Source organism: Globicephala melas, chromosome 8 (genome assembly GCF_963455315.2).
Source record: "Globicephala melas chromosome 8, mGloMel1.2, whole genome shotgun sequence".
Lineage (NCBI taxonomy): Eukaryota > Metazoa > Chordata > Mammalia > Artiodactyla > Delphinidae > Globicephala > Globicephala melas.
Window position 1 is genome coordinate 78,692,773 of NC_083321.1, and position 16,292 is coordinate 78,709,064.

The 16,292-nt window shown below is 33.5% G+C and overlaps 1 protein-coding gene across 1 annotated transcript in view; it reads left to right on the forward strand.

Annotated features, from left to right (window-relative positions):
• The window catches only part of DYNC2H1 (dynein cytoplasmic 2 heavy chain 1), a 370,694-nt gene that overhangs the window by 165,755 nt on the left and 188,647 nt on the right, over positions 1 to 16,292 (forward strand). The window contains exons 66-70 of the mRNA XM_030835708.2: positions 5,067 to 5,230; positions 6,891 to 7,010; positions 7,564 to 7,698; positions 9,405 to 9,548; positions 13,866 to 13,955. Of these exons, the coding sequence (XP_030691568.2) occupies positions 5,067 to 5,230; positions 6,891 to 7,010; positions 7,564 to 7,698; positions 9,405 to 9,548; positions 13,866 to 13,955 (653 nt within the window). The remainder of the gene's footprint in view (positions 1 to 5,066; positions 5,231 to 6,890; positions 7,011 to 7,563; positions 7,699 to 9,404; positions 9,549 to 13,865; positions 13,956 to 16,292) is intronic.

Below are 16,292 nucleotides of genomic sequence, written 5' to 3' on the forward strand. Positions count from 1 at the left end.
GTTTTGAGTTCTTTATTGTTCGTTTTTTTCTTCGTTTAGATTCTTCCTTTGTGGTTTGATGATTTCCTTTCATGGTATGCTTGTGTTTCTTTCTCTCTAATTTTTGTATATCTATTGTAGGTTAGCAGGTTTTTCCTTTTCAGCACTTTGAGTATATCATGCCATTCCCTTCTAGCCTGCAAAGTTTCTGCAAAAATATGAGTTGGTAACCTTCTTTAGGTTCCCTTGTATGAGAGTCTTCATTTTTCTCTTGCTGCCTTTAGAATTTTCTCTTTAACTTTAGCTGATTTAATTATGATATGTCTTGGTGTGTGTCTTTTTAGTTCATCTTGTTTGGGACCCTCTGTACTTCTTGTACCTGGATATCTGTTTCCTTCTTCAGGTTTATGAAGTTTTCAGCTATAATTTCATCAAATACATTTTCTACCCCGTTCTTTCTCTCTTCTCCTCTGGGACCCATATAATGCAGTGTTGGTACAACTGATGTTGTCCCAGAGATCCCTTAAACTGTTCTTCTTTCTTTCATCCTCTCTCCCTCCCTTTCTTCCTTCCTTCCTCCCTTCTTTCCTTCCTTCCTTTTCTCCCTTCTTCCCTTCCTTTCCTGATTTGGTTATTTCCATTATTCTATCTTCCAGATCACTTTTCTGTACTTGGGTATCACCTAGTCAGCTGTTAATCCTTCTATTGTGTTTTCCATTTCAGTTACAGTATTTTTCAATTCTAACTAATTCTTTTTTATATTTTCTAGTTCATTATTAAAATTCTCACTGTGTTCAGCTATTCTTTTCCCTGCTTCGGTTAGCATATTTTATTACTAATGCATTGAACTCCTAATCTGGTAAATTTTTAATTTCTGTCTCATTAGTTGTTTTTTTCAGGGATTTTCTCTTGCTCTTTCAATTGAGACAAATTCCTCTGCTCATTTTGCTTAACTTTCTCTGTCTTTATGAAATTAGTGAAACTGTTGCCTATTGCAGTCTTTAATGGGTGCCTTTGTGTGGTACAGTCTGCTTGTGCCCAGTGGCTTTTGTGGGAGAGCCGAATCTGATGTGAACACAGAACATGTCTTTCCTCAGGTTTGCTGGCATCTATCACCTTGGTAGGAGGCTGGAGATGGAGTTGTTAGATCAGAGCCAGGTGTAGCTGGGGCTTTTTCTCTGCTCAGTGGCCATCACTGCTCTGTACGGGGTGGGGTCTGTTCCCAAGTTGCTGGAGCAGAAGTTTTGTTTTTTTTTTCTCTCTCTTTTGTTGGATTCTTTTTTTTACATCTTTATTGAAGGATAATTGATTTACATTGTTGTGTTAGTTTCTGCTGTGTAACAGAGTGAATCAGCTGTACGTATACATATATCCCCATATCCCCTTCCTCTTGCGTCTCCCTCCCACCCTCCCTGTCCCACCCCTCTAGGTGGTCACAAAGCACTGAGCTGATCTCCCTGTGCTATGCAGCTGCCTCCCACTAGCTATCTGTTTTACATTTGGTAGTGTATATATGTCCATGCCACTCTCTCACTTCGTCCCAGCTTACCCTTCCCTCTCCCAGTGTCCTCAAGTCCATTCTCTGTGTCTGTGTCTTTATTCCCGTCCTGCCCCTAGGTTCTTCAGAACCACTGGTTTTTTTTAGAGTCCATATATATGTGTTAGCATATGGTATTTATTTTTCCCTGACTTACTTCACTCTGTATGACAGACTCTAGGTCCAGCCACTCACTACAAATAACTCAATTTCATTTCTTTTTATGGCTGAGTAATATTCCATTGTCTATATGTGCCACATCTTTATCCATTCATCTGTTGATGGACACTTAGGTTGCTTCCACGTCCTGGCTGTTGTAAATAGTGTGGAGCAGAAGTTTTGAGGGTTGGGTCTGAGCTGGCTCCATTCCCTTGAAATCTGTTTTCTCCTCAATCCCAGCACCAGCATTCTTGCCCAGGAGGGGAGCAGTGCCCGGGCAAGAGGGATTGGCATGGGCACTTGGCATTGGTCTGGGTGCGAATTGTGGCTGTCTGACCACAGACAGAAATCATGGCTGCTCTAATGTGCTGCCTGTGTAAGCATCAGTAATGGCTGCTCCCACCCTGCTCAGACACGCTTTAGGTCTGTGTTGCTTTTGTTTCTCACAGCTGAGCTTTCTGCTCAGCTGTAGCAGCCCTCACCCCAGTGAGGCTGGAGCAGTTGCTAGACTTAGAGTGGGATGTGTGCTGGAGCAGTCACAGGAAACCAGTCAGCCACCTATGCAGTTTCAGTCCACCCTCTCCGCCCTTTTTTGGAAGTAAGCAAGCGAGGATGTGCTCCTCATGAATGGAGTCCAGGCTTCTCACAGCCCTCCTGTTAGTTCCCCCAGCCCTCCAAACAGCAAGGAGACTCACATTCTCAGTGTCTGACAAGGGTGCCCAATTTGTGACTCAAACCACCTACTCCCTAGAGAGGATCTCTGTCTGTGTGATCGTTCTTCTTCTGAGTCCCCTCCTAGGGGCACAGGTCCAGACCTGATAGCTTCTCATCCATTTATACCCAATTCTATATGCATCTTTCTTACAGTCTTCTAGTTCTGCTAGCCTACAGTTAGCTTTCAGTGAGAACTGTTTCACGTGTAGACATATTTTTGATGTGTTCTGTATCCTCCTGCTTTGCCATCTTGATTTCTTCTCCCTGAGTTAATTTAGTTTTGTTTGTAATCTATATTCTGTGTATATATCAAGTTAGATTAATTATTTTAGGTGTTTGTCTATTGCATTTAATTTGTCAAATATATTGGTGTGTTTTCATATAATATTCTTATAACTTTAAAATTTCTGAGAGTTTTTCAATAATGTGTCTTTTTTTCGATACTGATAATTTTTTTCTCTTTTTCTTTGGTAGGTCAGTTTATCAATTTTACTGATTTTTTTCAAAATACCAGTTTTTAACTTTGTTGATTTTCTCTATTGTATTTTTAATTTTTGCTTTTTATTTATTTTATTCTTAATATTTTCCTTAGATTTTATTTGGTTGTCTTTTTTCTAGATTCTTGAAATAGAAATTCAAAGTATTGATAATTCATTATTTTCTTTTTCCTAATATATGCATTTTTTTTGTCTATAAACTTTCTGCTAAGCCCTTCTTCACAAGTTTTGGTTTGTATTTTTTTAATTCATAAGTTACTCATTGCTTTTGTTTAATTTCCAGGGAGTTAGATATTTTCTAGTTACCCTTTTGGGATTGGTTTCTAGCTTATCTCTGTTGTGGTCAGAAAACTTATTCTGTATTCAGTTTTTTAATCCTGTTGAAGCTTTTTTTATGATCTGGCATTGGCTAATTTTCACAAATATTCCGTGTACACTTGAAAATTATGTAAATTTTGCTCTTGGTTATTTTAATTTTCTCTAAAGTCAATTAATTCAAGTTTGTTAATAGTACGTTCAGATTTTCTATACCTTTACTTTTTATTTCTATTTCTTCTATCATGTATTGAGAAGAAGTCTCTATGATTTTGAATTTTTTCTTTTAGTTCCGTCAATTTTTACTTTAAATATTTTGAAGCTGTGTGTTTGGATGCATACATATTTGGAATGTGCTGTCTTCCTGTTTGGTTATTTTCTTTATCATTATCAACTGTCTTTTGTCTCTAGAAGTATCTCAAGTTTTAGAATTTGGCATTAGAATGATTACACTAATTTTGGGGATTGGTGTTCGCATGGTATATTTTTCCATTCTTTTACTTTCAATTTTCTGTTGGTTTTCTTTATAAAGTGTGTTTCTCATAAACAGTGTATCATTTGGTTTTGCATTTTTATTCACCATGGCAGTCTTAATATTTGTAGTACAGTTTGTGGTACAGTTTGTAGTACAGTTTGTAGTACAGTTAACCAATTCATGCAATAACTAATGTAGTTTTCTAATTAACCTGGTAGTTTTTAATGGCTACCCTGTGTATAACAGTATGCGTCTGTGACTTATTTTTTTAATATAAATACTTTGAAACTTTTCCAGTATTGGTCTTTAACTCCATATACTCAATACCTGCCTTTGCATTATTGTTGTGCTGCATTTGTCATAGATTTTCAGTGGTTTTACTATGATGTCCTTAGAAGTAGTTTTCTTTGCATTTATCCTGCTTGCATTTTCTTGAATCATTCTAGTTGATGTAGAGTTATTACATTGAACCTTTAAATTTGTTTTTTACTAATAATGGTTAAAGTTCAGCATTATTTTGATATTGTTTTTTAACCATTTACATATCCTCTTTCATAAAGTACATATTGAATTCTTTTCACATTAACTTTAAAAAGTTAAGTAAATTTTAAAATCTATTCTAGGATTCTCAAAAATTCATTACATTGTTTTTCTTAACATTAGAAAATAATCTTTGATAATATATATTTTTACCTAAAAAATTATTTTTTATCAGTTAAAATCATAAGTAATGCATGCAATTGTTGATTGATTTTTCTGTATATGTTGTATAATTAATATAATTGTGTTTTATATTAGAATATAAAAAAACTCCTTTGTGACGCAGAAGTTTACTTTTTCTCAGTTTAATTTATTGCAAAGTACCTGTGTACGGCAGTCTGAATAAATCTTTTTTGACGTTAATAATGGATTCTTTGCAATTACTCATACGTTGTTAATTCCAGGTTTTTACCAGGTCATTCTGTTTTCAAGTGTTACATCTTAAATACTAGTACAATAAACACTTTGATGAATTTTGAAGTAGAGAATAATTAATAAGAGTTTCTATTTTTGTCATCTATAATCAAACATTTCAGAAAAATTGGTAATATCAAACATATAGTTAATGTTAAAACTATATTGAATATAAGTAGATATTCCTTTGATGCTTCAGTATCCTAGGATTGTCTTAATGAATATTATTTATCCTTGTTTGCATAAGTGCTGATTGATCAGTAGAGCATTCTCGTTAATAGTCTTTTGGGTGGCCTTGCTGTTGCTGTATTTTGGACTGTATCAAAAAGCCTGTAGTAAAAACTATTTAGAAGTACTAGAAAATTATATTTTTTAATGTCATGTAGCAAAATACAGAATATTCCAGCCAACTAATTATGTCATTTTGAAAAAACAGGACCACGTTATGTGGTACAAATAGGTGACAAAATTATCGACTACAATGAAGAATTTCGCCTTTTTTTGTCAACAAGAAACCCAAATCCCTTTATTCCACCGGATGCAGCTTCCATCGTTACTGAGGTTAACTTTACTACAACAAGAAGTGGATTACGAGGACAGGTATATATGGACAATCATTTGCCTTAGAAATATTTAGTATCTTTGTATACTAATGAAATATTTTGAGTGGGAAGCTGTTTTGTTAAACTGATTAGCATTTAAACTCATGATTTTGAAAATATACTTGCAAATCAGTAACACATTTGGGTTTATTTCATTTTCCATTAGTGTTAGAATTATATTTGTTGCTAATGTCAAATTGCTGCTTCTTCCAGTATAACTTTAATTTTACAGTCTACGTCTGTCATATTTGTTAGAATTTGAGAAATGGAGGATCATACATGTTAAGATTAGCAACTTTATTTTTTTTAACTGTGAAAACTGAAGTTTAAATGTTAAAATTGCAGTTATTGACTTATTCAGCTAGGTGAGGGTCTTTGATTCCAAATCCAACATTTTTTTTTTTTTTTTACTTAGAGCATTTGCATGTTTGAATTTACTTTATCTGTGTATGGCTTATTACAGTTTATAGTTATTACATGAATTACAAAATGATTTTCATGTACAGATTTTTACTTATACACTCCCTTACTCATTTTTCCTCTTTAAAGATATCCTGTTGACTTTTTTAGTATCATCCTGTTTTCTACCATCTAACAATAGTATATTTTTCTCTTTTGATTTATATGATAGCATGTATATTTACCATGGTTTTTACTTTATTGTAATTTTTAAAACTCTGCTATTAAAATATTTTTCTTACCATACTAGATGACTCACTGCATATTTTTATGAACAATGTCTTTTGATTGGCTTGATGATACTTCTCATAAATAAAACAATGTACAGATTACTCAGAGCTTGGCAGAATTGACAAATTGCTTCTTCTATATAAAAGATCTCCACAGTAATTGCTGAAAAGGGCTATTTAGGTATTACTTTAACAAGAACTGAATGAACATGCTTATACAATAGATTTCGAATTAATATATTTTATGACATGCAAATGTCATTTCCTATTTTAAAGTTTCAAACTGAAGAATTTGACATAGCAGTTTTCAACAGCTTTATTAAGATTCAGTTCATATATCATACAATTCACCCCTTGAAAGTTTATAATTCAATGCTTTTTTAGTGGAATTTCTGAGTTTTATGGTAACTCTATGTTTACCATTTTGAGGAATAAACAAAGTTTCCCAAAGTAACTGCACAATTTACTTTCCTACCAATAATGTATGAGGGTTCCCCTTTCTCCACATTCTGGCCAACATTTATTATCATTTGTCTTTTTAATTATAGCCATCTTAGTGGATGTGATGTGGTATCTCATTGTGATTTTAATATAGTATTTTAAGTAAGGCAACTATTTCTTTTTGTGACTACTTACCATTAAAAATGTTTGCTTCCATAGTTTTTATACATTTAATCTAATTTAAGAACTGAATATTACATGTTGATATGTTAAGTAATGCAATTTCTTATAGTGTCCTATAATATTTAACATTTTATCAATTAGTTAACTATTCAGTTTGCCTCTTTTGTCAGAAATAATTGTGAACGTGTCTCATATGTTTAACTAGAAAGAATGAAATGAAGTACATAGTAGTATCATTATACTTGTAATATTTGATCAAACATAAGACCTGTTTGTGGGAAGTTTTCATTTTGGTTTGTTTTGTTTGAACTTTATTGCTAGAATAACCTTGGATTTTTTTTTAAGCTTTTGGCATTAACTATTCAGCATGAGAAACCTGATTTAGAGGACCAGAAAACAAAACTATTACAACAGGAAGAAGATAAGAAAATACAGTTAGCTAAGCTTGAAGAATCTCTTTTAGAGGTAAAATTGAGCTATTCAGGATATTTTTCATATTATATTATTTTGATTATAATCAAATATTGTTTTTTAAAAAATTATAGTACCTTTAGCATGTTTTTGGTTGTATCAAAGACACATCAATATGTATCTTAAAGTCAAAATTCAAATAGAAAAAGGTAGATGTCTTGGAATATAAGACTTCTAGGAGTAATGTTTAAGACAAGCAATTTTTAACTAATATCGTCTTTATACTGTATTATTTCATTAATATTTGATTTTATGCTCAGAAAAACATTCAAAGGTAGCATGAAATTATGATTTGATCTGTAACTTTAGTCTTTATTTTTATTAGGTTGATAAAATTAATACATATACAATGTTTTGATGATATAGTATCATATAATGATTTACAGTGTCTTTTGATACAGAAGGCTGTAAAATAATGAAATTCTTTTAAGAGAACATAAGTTCCCGAAAACATCATCAAATTAATGATAGTTAACATGGGCTTCTTTTAATTGATTATTTTAATATATATAATAATGTTCATATTATTTTATTAATTTTTCTACAGACACTTGCCACATCTCAAGGCAATATTTTGGAAAATAAGGATTTGATTGAATCTTTGAATCAGACAAAAGCAAGCAGTGCACTTATTCAGGAGTCACTTAAAGAATCTTACAAACTCCAAATTTCTCTTGATCAAGTAAATATTTCCTTCTTTGTGATCTTATATTGTTTTCTTAAACTTTCATGTTAATATGATAAAAATTTTAGTACCAGGACTTCAGGGGAATGATGACTGCAAAAAAAGAAAGCTATTCAAAAACACCAGGTCCTTGGGTCTAATTCTTATTATAGAGATGGCGATAGATGTTGAGGGTATCAAGTGTAAGGAGTGCTGGTCATTGAGCCCTGCTGAGTACTACTGATTTCTGGCATGTTATCCAAAGTTCTAGAGCTATAAACTTGTACTGAAATTGAAAATGAACGTGTTTAAAATGACTATTAGAGAGCATCTTTGCCATTCCTGGAACTTTTCTTAAGTTAAGGCAAGTTAAGTATATCAATAAAAGAGTTAAAAGCTATTCTTTCCATCAAAAACATTTTTCTTCCCTACTCATCCTGGACCCCATGAATGTGTTGATCTGAACTCTTTTCTTAAAAATGGTTAAAATCCTTCTTGCTTTATTCTTTTGACGTTTCCTAGAGCAAAATTTCAACCTTATATCAGTACAATGTATCTTTTTTTTTTCCTCCTACATTCGGTGACAAAGATTTGCTGAAGAAAATCAAACAATGAAGCAGATTAATGTTATTGTGAATTCCCAGTCTCCAACCTGACCTGGACCCTTACTGACATCCTTTAATATTTCCCATTTCCCTCAATGACTTTTCCAAATGTTATTTTAGGTGTTTTTCAGCTGTTGCTCAAATTCTACACTTACATAGTATTAGTTTCTTCACTTGAGAAAGAGCTCTGTTGAAATCAGAATAAGAGAAAACCTATAGCCTGTTTCCAATCCAGTCATCCCACCTTCTCTACCATAGGTAAAATTGGCAGATGTCATAGCTGTCACTGTATACCAAAAGGATTTTGAACTTTCTGTGCCTTCTCTTTCCGAACAGGCATCTCTGAGTCACACACATAATTTTACCAGTATCATATTTATAATCCTGGTGCTTTGATCAGAATGACATGGAGAGCCTTCTCAGAGTTCAGTTCATAACCTCAAGGCCATTTAATCCTATGATCCTTTCATCTTTATCATCATTTACCTTCAGTCAGAATGAAAGCCCCTGTGATTATTGGTTCTATGCTTATGTTGAACAATGCTAGGTGCTTTATTATCTTAATGTGGACACTCGTTACAGTCTTCTACTTTACCTCTGCTTCCATCAGTGTTCTTGTTGGTACCAGTCCCACACACTAGATTCATTGTTCTAACTTTTCTCCACTGCAGGGGTAGCCTGTAGTGCCATGCTGTCTTACATGACCTACGTGACCTCTGATCACAACTGTTTACCATTCCATTTAACCCTAATACAGGTGCTTACCTCTTTCCCCTAATACAAGTATTCTTGGTCTTCATTGAAACCAACCCATGTACTACTTCTAGTTCTGTAATCAGAGGAGAGGGGAAGTATTTAGAATACATTGCTTGCAGTTACATAAAAATACAAAACAAAAGTGTAATATCTTAGGATTAAAAGAAGTATAAAAACTTAAAAATAGAAAAGCTGGATTATGCAGTTTCTTTATAAAATTCTGTGATTAATCTTTATTTGTTGTATGTATGTTGAAAGTAAGGCTGCGGCTAGATATGTGCATAGCAGTCTGTAGGTGGCAGTAAAACATTAGAACTAAGGTGTCACCCTTCCCGCCCCCCACCCCCACCCCTTGTTCCACAGGAGCGGGATGCCTATCTCCCTCTGGCTGAGAGTGCCAGCAAGATGTACTTCATTATCTCTGACTTGTCAAAAATTAATAACATGTACCGTTTTAGTTTGGCTGCATTTCTCCGACTTTTCCAGCGAGCTCTGCAAAACAAACAGGTATGCTGTTGGTTACCCAATAGCTGAGACTGAATGAGAGAGATTGCTTTACTAGCTGCTTAATTTATAATAATTTCCTGAGAAAAGTTGCTTGGAATTATATTTCAAAAGACCATATGTAACACTTTTAAACTATATTTAAAATAAACTAGCTCCTTAGTTGCATTTTGTGTTTTTAACAAACTGTCCCAATGTGGCAGTCCTCTTAATGGAAATGATTTATGTTCTGAGTATAAATTAATAAATGATTGTCTTCTCAGATGATTATTAAAAAAAAACATGGATGATTCAGGAAGGTATAAAGATAAGAAATTATCCACATAATCCTATTACCTGGGGAAAACAACATTTAAAATTTCATTGTATACCAATGTTGTTTGAGGCTATAATACATACCCGATATTGTTCTAGAAAATGGGAATACAGGAATATACACTGTTTTATCAAGCTTGTATTCTAATGGAGGGAACAATATATTAAAGAATACACATAATTTTTACCAAAAGGTATAATACTGTGCTTTAAAAATATATTGTACAGGGGCTTCCCTGGTGGTGCAGTGGTTGAGAATCCGCCTGCCAATGCAGGGGACATGGGTTCGTGCCCCAGTCCGGGAAGATCCCACATGCCGCAGAGTGGCTGGGCCCGTGAGCCATGGTCGCTGAGCGTGCGCGTCCAGAGCCTGTGCTCCGCAACGGGAGAGGCCAAAACAGTGAGAGGCCTGCGTACCACAAAAAAAAAAAAAAAATATATATATATATATATATATATATATATATTGTACACAATTTTCATGTCAATAAATACAAACCTACACAATATTTTTGAGAGCTTGTGAGGCTATACCCTACTTTATTTAGCTACCTCCTATAGGGTGTTATGGTTATCTCTGCTGAATATCTTATTACCCCCAAATTTAGCAGATTAAAACAATGTTTCTCTTATGCTCATGGATTCTATGGGGAATTTTGTCAGGGCACTGCAGGGATGGCTTACCTCTGCTTCACAAGGTCTGGGGTCTTGGTTGTGAGGAATTGAGAGTGCAAGTGGTTTTGGGGAGGCTTCACTTTCATATCTGGTACTTGGGGTGGGTGGACTTGATGACTAGGACTGCTGACTGCAGTACCTCTCCGTGAAGCTTGGCTTCCTCACAGCACAGAGTAATTGGATTCCTCATATTGCATACTGAGATACCAAACATGTATTTCAGTGAACAAGGCAGAAGCTGAATTGCCTTTTATGACCCAGCCTTGGGTCATTTCTGCTGTATTCTATGGGTTGAAGCAGTCAGAGCCTACACAGATTCAAGAAGGGGAAAGAGACTTTAATGATGGATGGAGGGTCAAAGAATTTGGGGGTTATGTTTAAAATAGCTATAGACACTTACAGGGCTTTTTCCCCAGTGTTTTGTTTCTCCAATTATTTTCCTAGTTAAATTCCTAGACTTGGATAGCTCGGGCAAAAATGCACATTTGTAAGCCTTTAGACAAATACTGTCTAATTATCCTTTGGAAATATATGCTGTTGGTATATTAAACTAATACAACAACAGGGGCCTTTTTAATCTACACCTTGAGCAAAAATGAATATTATATAACTTTTAATAATTATCCTATTAGGTAATTGAAAAATATTTCACTATATTTGAAAGTCTTTGGTCACTTGTAAGATAAATATCACTTGTAAGATAAATATCAGATTATTTGTGTTTTTTCTTTGGTAAATTATTATTTTTACAAATATGGTATTACTATTTTAAAATTTTACTTATAAGAGCTTATATATTAAGGACACTAAACCTTTGTCGTAAATATTTTGGGTTTATTAATTTGCTTTTTAATTTATTAAAATATATATATATATATATTTTGTGGTACGCGGCCTCTCACTGCTGCGGCCTCTTCCGCTGCGGAGCACAGGCTCCGGACGCTCAGGCCCAGCGGCCACGGGCCCAGCCGCTCCGCGGCACGCGGGATCCTCCGGGACGGGGCACGAACCCGCGTCCCCTGCATCGGCAGGCGGACTCTCAACCACTGCGCCACCAGGGAAGACCCTAAAAAATATTTTTATGAAACCAAATTCATCAAGTTGTTTATAATTTTTGTGTTCAGTATAATACTAATATAAGTGTTTTTTAGAATTATATTTTGGGTGAGAATAATTTGTTCTTTTAGATAGTTAGGAGTAAAATTTCATATCCGAGTAGGTTTACTTAAGTCTATCTTTCTGAGGAAAGATTATTATTCATTCAGTTAATATTTATCGCAGACTTACCATGTGGCAGGCATTTTTCTAGGTGCATGGGTGATATAATGGAGAATAAAACAGGAAAAAATCTTTGTCTTCATTGGCATGGACTACTTAATATTTTCATGAATGAGTTATTTCAGAAAATCTTTATTTGATTATAAATAATGATTAAAGTTTACTGATGTCTTTTCCACTAAAGTAAATCATTTGAAGTTGTTCTTACATTAGATTTGAAATAAAATGGCACCTAACGAAGAGCTTCTGCTTTGGGGGTAGGCTTTGTTAGTAAAATCTGTCATCTCAGTCCTGGGGGACAAGGTAAGCATTTCTCCCATGTATATATGTAATGTCCTTTGGACAAAGATAAGGTTTCAAGATGCAAGAAAGGGTTGAAGAATACATAATTGTGTTCTTTGTCCTTTGGTTTTAAAAAAAAATTGAATTTTAATATGTTAAATTTAATCAAACCATTTATAATATTGTGCTGGTAGAAGAATTTTTACAAAAAACAGTAATAGTGTAAAGTCTGTGAGAGTTGGGTCATGATATATTGATCATATTTCTAATTTGCTGTGTCACAGGTAAATCTAGAGAGTCATTTATACTTAACTTCGTTTTTATTAATAATTTTATATAAATTACTTAGAAAGTACACAGTAATAAGTTCATTTAAAATTCATTCTTATCTTTTAGTAAAAAAATTGTATGTTAAAATTCAATGACCCTATAAAATATAAGGACTGAGAAATAAGTTAGAAGGTCTAAATCAACTTAGTAAAAATACTGGTTATTTTGTACTGTTTAGAAAAGCTTATAGCTCAGTACTTCCTTAGTGACAATAGTTCTGTGATAATACGGCCATTGAATAACATTGACCTTTGCATGTGTTTGTACGTGTATATGCACATGTGTGTTTAGGTGGGCATTTGAGTTCATTTGAAAAATATAATCTGAAATACATAGAAGTACATACATTGAAAATCTACTGGACCTTGTAGGTACTATATTCTGTCTCACATTAGAGTGTCTTTTAGTGGATCTAAGCTTCAATTTCACATGTGATCTTTGTTAATAAATAGTAAAATTAAGAGAAGTGTTTGTGGTATGAACTGTGAATAATGAGCTCTCTTGGTTAGAACATGCTACTAACATGGCCAGAAACCTACATTTGATGTATCTGAGTATCAAGTCACAATGTTTTCTGCTAATTTCACACATTTTATTGCTCATCCTGTCGTCCTGGGTGTACTTCTCTAAACTGTTAAAATTATTTTGCTAGTTTTTTTTTCCTTGCCAATTATCATCACAAGGAAGCAAGCAATTTTGTCTAAATGTTATACCAGAATTGAATTCTGCAAGGCATGTATTCTCCAATTGCACCCAGAATGAAGTGAAACTTACACTCATATCACACCAAGGGAAAAGGCCAGCCTTTACAACATCCCTTCCACTATTCCTACCCCAAGCCATTTTTCATTAATCAAATAAAATATCCATTAATGATATTTTTCAAATCATAGCAATCATGTACAATGGAGGTACAAAAGCAGATAAAAAACTAAAACTATGTATGAATTTTTACACCACGTATTTCAAATTCAAGCTGGAGGGCATGGTTTAAGATTGTTTAAGTTCCTGTACTGGGGATGAGAAAATTCTTTATAGTATGGTTCTGGTCATACTGTTTTGGGTCTGGATTGGTAATTATAATACAAGTAATTAAATGGCTTTAACACAGATTGACGTAGTATTTTTAATGCCAGTAGGAATCAAAGTGGTATGGTCAAATTCAATTCATATGATATTACTGGTAATTGATTATAATTTTCATTTATTGAAAGCTTTAACTCTATACATTAAAAAATACATCAGTTTTTTATTATATTAATGTAGAAGTTTAATGCACTTATTCGTCTAGTCCCTTGAGTCTGTTTGCTGAAGATAATTGTCCCAGAATCAGTTTTGAGTCTGGAGGAACAATTTATAAGCATGATTAAACTGTGGGGTACCTTTTAAATGTTCATGAATTTCCTAATGGTTTTTCAATTTTCAAATTGTAATCTACAGGATTCTGAAAATACAGAACAGAGGATTCAGTCTCTCATCAACTCATTAAAACATATGGTATATGAATATATATGCCGTTGCCTATTTAAGGTAAGAAACATTGTGTTTTTCACTTATAAAATATTACCTGAACCTTGATTTAATACAGTATTAGGTTAAATTATATTAAATTATACATAACTCTTTACATACTAAAAAGGTATTAAAATTGACATTTCTGATATTTTCCCAGAATAAAACTCATTACTAACCAGAATGTCTTACAGCACTTGGGATGTCGTAGGGAGAAAAGTGACAAGTAAAGAAGGGAGAGCAAACCCTGGGTTAGCTGACTTAACCCTGAACATGTCAGTAGCCACTGAAAGAAGGAACGAGGATGGATTATGTAGGTCATTTTCTAGCCGATGTTTCTCAATCTCAGTACCAGTGACATTTTGTGCCACATAGTTAATTGTTGTGGGGGGCTGTTTTGTGCATTTTAGGATATTTAGTGTCACCTCTGGCCTCTATCTTCTGGTGCCATTAGCCCTCCATTTCCCCGCTGTGACAATCAAAATCATCTCTTGACACTGCTGGATGTCCCCTGGGTTGGGGAACAAAATAATTGTCTATTCTTCGCATTATGAAGTAAACTAACACCTGATCCTGAGTTTCGAAAGAAATTTGTCATAAGTCTTCAAATTATAGGGGACCCAGAGGAATATACAGTGAAACATATTTTAGAAATTTCTTAATATTATAGAAAACACAGAGGATTTTCACTTAGGACTTCTTTTTAATGTCAGTCCTTGGGTATAGCTTGAGATATGTTAAAAAAGCACTTTGTAAGGCAGTTAACTAAGTGAGAGGAATAGAGTTATTATGGTCCAATTATATAGGTTTCTTAGAAAATCTTGAAAAAGATATACTTAATATTGTTACTATAGAATAAGATAGTAATTTTTATGATTAGAGTGATTTTGTTGAAGATCTTTACTTCAGACAGAGAATAAACCCTTCAAAGTACCTTTCAGCACTTTGACAAGGGGTGTTATTGGAAATTCAAAGAATTATAGTTGAGGATTTCTGCAGAATTCCTTCTTTACTGAAAACTATGGATATATATTTTTCTTTTATAGGTCTTATAGTTTACTATAATTCTGAAAATCAGCTATTTGGCCTTCAATTTTAACTTGTGTAAAATGAGGAATTGTAAGCAAATAATTGTCAGTAGTTATGATCCTAGATATAAGGATGATATATCAGTAGTTTCATTTGTTATAGATTCATGATATCTTTAAACATTTTTATAATGCATTATCTCATATAAAACTTTGTAAAATTTGATTACCCAAAATTTTAAAATATTTTCAGAAAATGTTTCAAATTTAATGAGCTATATAGAAGAAAACTTTAAACATTCATTTCATCCTCTCCTCTAACTCTTAGTCCTTCATTAGAGTAAACCAGTTCAAGGTTTGATATGTTCCTTATAATCTGTTTCTTCTCTCTTCATATTCATATGTACAAATATATAGATACAGTTTTAAAATTTTTCCTTACATTATAGTTTCTTCTGTAACAACTCTTTTGTGGCAATAGGTCCTGAAGATCTTTACATAAGTATAAATATGTTAACCTTATTATTTTGAGTGGTTGTGTAGCATTCCATAATATAATTATATGCTAGTACTCTACTGGTGGATATTAGATTATTTCTATATTGTTTGTTGTTATGAATGACTGCAGTTCAGTGAACAACCTGTTCAGTTCCTTCACCTTTATGTACATGTACGAGTAAGTAAGCAGTGGCTTTCTTTTCTAGGAGTTTTATGCTTTCAAGTTGCATTCATGTCTTTTTTCCCCTCTTTTTTTATTGAAGTATAATTGATTTAGAATATTATATTAGTTTCAGGTGCACAGCATAGTGATTTGATATTTTTATACATTACATGATAAGTCTAGTAACCATCTGTCACTATACAAAGTTATTACAATATTATTGACTATATTCCCTATGCTGTACATTACACCCCCATAACCTATTTTATAACTGGAAGTTTGTACCTCTTAATCTTCCTCATCAATTTCGCTCATCTCCCAACTCTCTCTCCTCAGGCAACCACCAGTTTGTTCTCTGTATCTATGAATCTGTTTCTGTCTTGTTATGTTTGTTTTGTTTTTTAGATTCTACATAAAAGTAAAATCATATGGGGTATTTGTCTTTCTCTGTCTAATTTATTTCACTTAGCATAATACTCTCTAGGTCCGTCCATGTTGTCACAAATGGCAAGATTTCATTACTTTTTTATGGGCAAGTAATATTGCATTGTGTATACACACACACACACACACACACACACCACATCTTCTTTATCCATTCATCTTTGGATGGACACTTAGGATGCGTCCATATCTTGGCTATTGTAAATAATGCTGCAGTGAACA